Source organism: Cebus imitator, unplaced genomic scaffold (genome assembly GCF_001604975.1).
Source record: "Cebus imitator isolate Cc_AM_T3 unplaced genomic scaffold, Cebus_imitator-1.0 Scaffold145, whole genome shotgun sequence".
In the NCBI taxonomy this organism is placed as follows: Eukaryota; Metazoa; Chordata; class Mammalia; order Primates; family Cebidae; genus Cebus; species Cebus imitator.
Window position 1 is genome coordinate 5,599,080 of NW_016107460.1, and position 7,511 is coordinate 5,606,590.

At 58.2% G+C, this 7,511-nt stretch overlaps 1 protein-coding gene across 2 annotated transcripts in view; it reads right to left on the reverse strand.

Annotated features, from left to right (window-relative positions):
- Positions 1 to 578: 578 nt before the first annotated feature.
- The window catches only part of WRAP73 (WD repeat containing, antisense to TP73), a 22,868-nt gene continuing 15,935 nt past the window's right edge, over positions 579 to 7,511 (reverse strand). Inside the window, exons 5-12 of one of the 2 annotated variants that reach the window (XM_017542683.2) lie at positions 6,857 to 6,960; positions 5,975 to 6,061; positions 5,167 to 5,301; positions 4,763 to 4,840; positions 3,155 to 3,260; positions 2,028 to 2,153; positions 1,273 to 1,464; positions 579 to 929 (exon numbers count right to left, since the gene is read on the reverse strand). In XM_017542683.2, the coding sequence (XP_017398172.1) occupies positions 787 to 929; positions 1,273 to 1,464; positions 2,028 to 2,153; positions 3,155 to 3,260; positions 4,763 to 4,840; positions 5,167 to 5,301; positions 5,975 to 6,061; positions 6,857 to 6,960 (971 nt within the window). In that variant the 3' untranslated portion in view covers positions 579 to 786. The remainder of the gene's footprint in view (positions 930 to 1,272; positions 1,465 to 2,027; positions 2,154 to 3,154; positions 3,261 to 4,762; positions 4,841 to 5,166; positions 5,302 to 5,974; positions 6,062 to 6,856; positions 6,961 to 7,511) is intronic. The other variant, XM_017542684.2, reaches the window with a different exon arrangement.

The following is a 7,511-nucleotide window of genomic DNA, read 5'->3' on the forward strand; positions in this document are numbered from 1 at the left end:
GAAAGAGTGTGTCCCTGTGTGAATGCCCGCCCCGTCTCGGGCGGCTCTGCACCTGCTGCCTGTACTGTGAGGACCGTCTCTCACAGGGGTGCTGAGTGTGGGTCCTGCAGAAAGAGGCCACGGTACGCAGCAACCTAGGTTTGTGGCCCTGATCCCCCCACCTGGGGTGCCAGGCAAGCCTGGCTGCCTGCCAGGCACTGGCTGGAGAGACAGATGGAATTGTTCTGGGTACTTCTAGGTGCTTCCTGCAAACAGCCAGGGTGGAGACCCACACTCGCTGGCTCTCAAACAAGTGGATGTGAGACTCCCTGAGAAGCTGACCGGACCTGGGGGTGGCATTGTGCTTGGGTGCCAGGGCTCCCTTCCCACACTTCAAAGCAGACCCACGGTGGGGAGGCTGGATGTGCCCCACGGAGATCCAGCCCTTGTTCTCCTAACACATCCAAACAGAACCCAGAGCAGCGTGGGTGTCTGGTGGGAGCTCAGTGGCCTGGGGCTCAGTCACTGTCCATCTTCCGTTAAGACTGACCAGAAACTCAAACCTAGAAAACCTCGCTGCAGCCAAACTTTTTGAGAAGTAGCTGTATGAATTCAGCAAATATTTATTTTAAATAGTAAAAACTACAGTTTTATACATATTTACAAAAATGCTTTGCTATAGAAAAATAGAATCAGATCACTGAGTCCGGCCCATCTCAGGTGGAGAACTTCGCCGAGAAGCCGTTTTCTCCCACACGGGAAATGCACAGAGCGCCCCGTTCCTGCACACACGTCAGGACACCGCTGCTACGTGTGGCCGCCCAGCTGTCTGCAGGCTGTGCCAACTGCCGCCACGGTCTCCAGGAAGCAGAGGCAGAAGTGGTCCTTGCTGAGGAGGGCCATCGAGTCTCCGCTTAAATGCCAGCATAGAGAAAGCACGGCAAAGTCACCTAGAGAGACAGGCGGTCAGAGGATTAGAGCGGGAGAGGCACAGATCTTAGGGGCCGGGCACCCCTTGTCCTGCAGGCCAGCATAGTGCCTGGAGTGACCCACATAGGCAGAGACAGAGTGGAGCCCCAGAGCTGCCTCACGTCAGGGAGAGGCTGTTTTCTACCCTGTAAAGCCGAGGGCAGCGGGTCCCCTGTGCACTGGGCGCCAGCGTTGAGGTTTACACAAAGACGCTAAGGGCAGTTTCCCTGGCTGGAGATGGCTAGGCTTCACTGGTTCTGCCCGTGTGACACCAGACTACATGGAGCAAGGCTGATGTGTCTGTGCCCGCTGGGCCGTGCTCACCTTCACCAGGCACCTGCACTGACAGGCAGCCCGCTGGGGACCACAGGTAGACCCTGCTGCCGCCCGTGCAGATGGCCAGCCGCGGCTGCTGCGGGTCCCACTGAAACGCACGCACCGGGGACAGCTGCTCCAGCACCGCAAACAGCCTCAACTTCTGAATGTCCCAGACCCAGACGGCATTGGGGATGTTGTCTGAGGAAGGAAGGACAGAGCCCCGGTGTCATCCCAGCCCGTCTCCTCTGTGTCTGCTCCGCTGTGGACACCACAGGAGGGAGGGGAAGAACTGGATGGGCTGGGGCAGCTGGGCCCTGCAGTCCGGGTTCGGCTGGGCCGTGCAGAGCTCCTCGCCAGGTCCAGGGTGGCCACTGCGGGCTGTAAAGGGTCCAAGTGTGTGTTTTTCTTTGTGTGGTGTGGCGGTTTTTTTTTGTTTGTTTGTTTTTTTTTCAGCCTTTTACAAATGGAGAAACCCTTAACAAAAGACGGGCTGCAGTGTGCCCAGCCTGACTTTCTACTCGGTCGAGCGAGCAGGTGAGTGGGGCGGGGCGCTCCTTGCTCACACGCAGGCTGCCGCTGCTGCAGGACAGGAGGCCCAGCGTCTCCAGGGAGCCTGTGGGCAGAACCTCGGCTACTGCAGAAACGTGGAAGGAGGTGACATGTAGAAAGTCCCTAACTTTTCTTTCCAGTTGCTTCTACACCTGGGGCCACAGGCAGGACCCGGTAAGGGAGGAGATGGCACCTGTGTCAGCCCAACTGACCGTTCCTTGTCGCCAGGAAGTAGCTGTCAGGACTGAATGCCAGCATTCCTACGCCGATTTTCGGGTTTGCTCTGTCGGTGACAGGTTTCAGCGTCTGTAAGGAGACTGGGACTGAGGCGATCTCATCTAGAACACCAACAGGAAGAACACGCCGCTGTCACCCTTTCAGGAAGTATGCATACGGCTAGGAGTCTGCTGCGTCTGCATCAGGCATCGCAAACCCGGCTCCTCTGTTCAAAGGGGAGGAAGCGTGGCCTGAGGGCAGGAGGAGCTGAGCAGAGCCTGGCAGCTGCGGCGAGGTCAGGGGCCTGCCCGCAAGTGCCCTGGTGAGAGTGGCACCTTCACCTGCCAGGCCCAACTATGTCGGGGGTGGACCCCACGGCGCCACATGCTGGAGCGGAGGGGAGAGGGGTGTGGACAGGCCCCGGCTGCACTCCCGGCAGCTCCGCCTCCCCGGCGCTTTTCTGTCGACTGCCAGCATCTGAGTCCGTGATCCCCGCCATCTCAGCATCGGTACCCTTACACCTTTCAGCGGCAGAAAACCGTCATCACAGCGGAAGCAGAGGGTGTGGAACAAGGATGCCCCTGGGCTCCCAGGGAGCGCCTGCCACGTGCCCAGCTGCACCTGTCCTGACCCCCATCCTGAGCACACACCGGGCCCAGGATGGGCCTGTCAGCACTCAGGGCAGCGTTTTCTCTAAATGCAAACTTCAGACGCCCCCGCGCCCCTGTGGGATGGGTGCTTTTCCTGTGCCCATGTCAGCGATGAGGAAACAGACACACAGGAAATGCCCAGAGTCCAGAACCGGCCTCACGCCAGAGGCCGCACTGGGGCGCACCACCATGGAAACGCGTTTCCTTGAAAAATCACTCCTCTCAGGGCTCCCGCTGTCAAATCTGGGTTTCCAGGGCTCATATTCAGTAACAGAAGCCGCGCCTTCACAGCCCACTGTGCAATTCAGACCCCAGGCAACCTCCAGCCAACAGGCTCAGGGGCACACTGGCTGAGAGGAAGCACGGAAAGGAAAATGATTTTTTTTTTAATAAGGAACATCCAAAGTTTACCTGAACAATGAGGAATCTGGCATTAAAAAAGGAAAACAAACATCACCCTGCGTGGTACTTACATTTACTCTCCGGGGTCGGGAGAGGGCCAGCCCCCGCCCGGGGGGGCGGGAAGGAGAGGCAGCCCAACCCCAGCTGCGGGCTCTTCTCGGCCTCCTTATACATCACCTGAAAGACAAGGTGGCCACGCCCAGCTCAGGAGAGGGACCCGGAAGCCGAGGACGGGCGTGGCAAATGCCTGTCATGACACCAGGTCCTGCCGTCACCAGGAGAGACGGAAACACAAATCCCACACTCCCGAGCGCTGAGATCACCCAGCCCCCTCTCCCGTGTCCTGCTGGGAACCCACCTTTGAGACACCGGCAGCAAATGTCTGCCTTGTGATTTACAGGCGGGAGACCACTGCAGCCACCATCATCCAGCAGGGGAGTGGGCTCGGCCTTGCTGCTGTGACGGGGACACAGAGGACACTTGTGCCAAGACACTGCAGGCCTGGGAGCAGCAGACACAGGCCCAAGGCAGGGGCATCTGTGCCCGAGAGCCTGGCAGCAAAGGCCCGCGGCCCAGGTTCAGTGAAAGGCAAGCAGCCTCTGCGCCACTGCCCCAGGTAAGGGAGTCACCTGGCCTATCTGATACCTTTAAAGCATGCTCTGTTGCTGTGTGGTGAAGGGATTTGCAGAAATGTAGGAATCACAGGCAAACCGTCAGGACCTGCGTGGCCAGCCCTGCTCTCTGGCTCATCTTTCCAGATGGCCTGGCCTCCAGCCACGCAAGCCACTGGCCACGTCAGAAGGCCCCTCTACCTGAAACACGGTCTCTGCCGAGACACCGTGCGGCTCCTTAGCTCCTCCTCCTGGTCTTCACTCAAACACCCCTCCAGGACCATCCCCGGCAGTGGCTCACCTGGCCCTCGCAGCCCAGCCACCCACTAGCCCCAGCCACCCACTGGCCTCATCAAATCCAAGCCGCCTCTCACTGAGCTCTGTCACTTAATACAGGTCAGCACCAGGAGGGCAGCGTTTGTCTCTGGCTCCCGCTGTCTCCCAGTGCAGTGCCCAGCACACATAGGCGTGGCGAGTGCCCACTGCACACGTGGACATGTGGCACACTCCTCAGGGCCTTTGCGCTTCCTGTTCCCTTGACCTGGAACACCCCCTCCCCAGATCCCTGATCACTGGTTCAGCGTCTGTGCCTGTGATCCCTGGCTGGTGGCGACTCCCTGCCACCCCGTGGAGACACCCAGCTCTCTCGCCCCTTCCCCCGCTCTCTAGCTGCACTCTGCAGGGGCAGGGGTCTGTCTGCTGTCCTCTGGCTGCAGCCCAGAGCACAGTGCCTGGCACGACAGCAGATGCTCCGTGTTTGCGGGCAGGAGACCCGTCTACTCGGTACAGCACAGGGATCTGCATCTGGACAGACAAGCGAGACACCTGGGCCCAGGTGGCGGTGGTAGAGGACAGGCCAGGGCAAGGCCCACTTGAGACCCTTGGGCATCGTGGAGGAAGAACAAAGGCCGGGGCAGGGCCAGACACATGAAATATCACAGTCACAAGGCGATGGTGATGGAAGCGCCGGGTTAAATAAACCACCATCGAGAATGTGAAGTGAAGCGGCAGCCTCCCACCGCCCTCCCCAACAGCCTGCTCAGGCAGAAGCATGTGCTCCAGACTTACTATCTTGGGATTATTAATGGCTGCAGGATGCTCAAACTCCGTGATCATTTTCCACGTCACATGATTAAGGATGCGCACCTGAGGAAAGAAGCCACGCCCTGGTGAAGGGGGGGCCCAGGTGGGGTGGGGGGGCCAGGTGAGGCTGGGTCCAGGTGAGACAGCGGTCTGGGTGAGGAAGGGTCCAGGTGAGGCTGAGTCCAGGTAGCGCGGGGGCCCAGGTGAGTCGAGGGTCTGGGCAGGGCAGGGATCCAGATGAGGTGGGGACCGGGTGAGGTAGGGGACCAGGTGGGACAGGGGCCTGGGTGTGGGTTGGGGTCTGGATGGGGCGGGTCCAGGGGGTTCGGAGGGGCGGAGACTGGCTAGCTGGGCAGTCAGCCTTCCTGCGCTCCCTGCACTGCTCCCACCTTTCCGTCGTAGCTCCCAACTGCCAGGAACTGACTGCTGGGGCTCCAGGCCACAGACTTGATGCCCAGGGACCACTCATAGGCACTGTATGCGGACAACAACCGGCCGTCCAAGGAGTACAGCAGAATCTTGTACTGCAGACGAGACATTTCAGTTACGGATGCACACGTCCCACGTGCCCGGAACACGCCACAGATGCGGGTGCACAAAGGGACACGGTGCGGACAGCACAAGGCTGGTGGGAGGAAGTGTGCCACGGAGACACAGAGACGGCCCGCATGGCCGTGGAAAAGCTGGGACTGTCAGCTGAAATTGAGACAGTCACTGGAGAGGCGGTCAGAGCGTGAGGGGAGAGGGGAAAGCAGGAGGTAAACCTAACGGCTTGCTGATAAAAGTTCCACTCGGCCAAGCACCATGGCTCACACCTGTGATCCCAGCACTTTGGGAGGCCGAGGTGGGAGGATCACTTGAACACAGAAGTTCAATAGCAATCTGGGCAACACGGTGAAATCCCATCTCTACAAAGAACACAAACATCAGCTGGGCGTGGTGGTGCACACCTGTGGTCCCAGCTACTTGGGAGGCCGAGGTGGGAGGATCACTTGAGCCCAGGAGGTCGAGGCTGCAGTGGGCCATGATCATACCACTGCACGCCAGCCTGGGCAACAGAGCAAGACCCTGTCTTTTAAAACAAATTCAACTCATTTTATGAAATAAGGCAAAGCTAACTATATTACAACATTCAGAAAGCATTAAATTCAGGGGAAGGCTCTTGAAAGCAAGCATGTCATCTAGTCATCGCAATACCTCCAAGCAGGTGTCCCACACTGCCAGCACACAGCCGTTTGGGGCCCACTCGATCCCTGTGAGGTCCTGGGTGTCTGTATCAAAATGCTTCCAAAGGAAGCGAGGGACGTTACATTGTGAAAACATTTTCGTAAATAAATAATTGCATTTATAGTTGATGCTTTTAATGCATTTAACTTTCTTATATTGAAATGGTCAAAATCTTGACAGCCCCATCCTGTAAATGCATGAAATCCCCGTGGAGCTCTGTGGGGGCTGCACCCAGCACAGGTGCCAGCGTCGTGCCCAGCCAGCCCACAAGGTGGCTTGGTCTCCCTGTGCCTGCACTCACACACACTCTCCCTCACTCTTCCCTGCCTGGCAAGGCTCGCTCCTTCAGACCAGCTCAGACAGGACCCCTTCCAGGAGCACTGCCTGGGTCCCGGCTTCTATGGGCTGACAACATTCCAGAGGCTGCTCTGCCTTAACGATGGATTGTGCTGGGATCGTGTTCACATGTCTGCCATGGGGGCAGTGCCCTGTGCCTGGGCACCTGGCAGAGAGCACCCTGCCTAACACAGGCCCTCAGTCAAGGTGAACTTCCACGTTGCCCCTCCTCCTGACATGCCACACACATGTGCAAACACCACAGTCACAGGACAAGGAGAAAGGCTCATGTGTGACGGCCTAGTCACTTTAAAACACCCCAGGCATGCACCCTTTTCACACAACCGGCGTGTGTCACTGGGAAGCAATTCACAGTGCACCTGCCCTCTGGAAATCCAACACCACCTTACTCCATATCCAACCAAAGATCCCCTGGACTCTTGAGAAGGATCTCCTTCACTCGTCCCCTCCGCAGTCAGCAGGACAACTTTATCTAGTGGTGGGGGGACGCCTTACCCGCAGGAGCTGCCAGTCACTGCAGACGAAGATGCTCACGTAATCTTTGCAGTCGCGCCGTTCCGCCAGCGCCATGTAGCGGCCGTCCCTGGTGAAGGTGGTCCCTGCGGGAAGAGGGAGATGCACTGAAATCAATCGGCCACACAACCAAGCAGGAGAAACCACAGTAGTAATTCACAAGGAAGGAGGAGAAAAAGAAAGCAGAGGTGAAGAGGAGGGACGCAGCACAACGCCGAGCACTCCTCAGACGAGAACGTTCCGTGCAGACGAGAAGCCCTGGGGCGCTGTGGCTTCACCCTCGCCGCACAGTGGGAGCTGGGGGAGGGTTGTACACACACAGCAACCGGTTTGCAAGGCTGTGTCAAAAATACCAAGTGACGTGACCTCTGATGACTCACAAATATGACTGAGACACACGAGGCCTTCGAGTTCCACGTCTAAGCTGCGGGACAGCAGGGGCGTGTCCACCTAGGCCGAAGGTGGCTGCTTGCCACCGTGCTGATTTTTACCTTGAACTTAATTATTTGTAAGAAGTAAACTAAAGATGAAATGTGTGGCCAGGCATGTGGCTTACTGAAATGTGCGGCCGGGCATGTGGCTTACTGAAATGTGCGGCCGGGCATGTGGCTTACTGAAATGTGCGGCCGGGCATGTG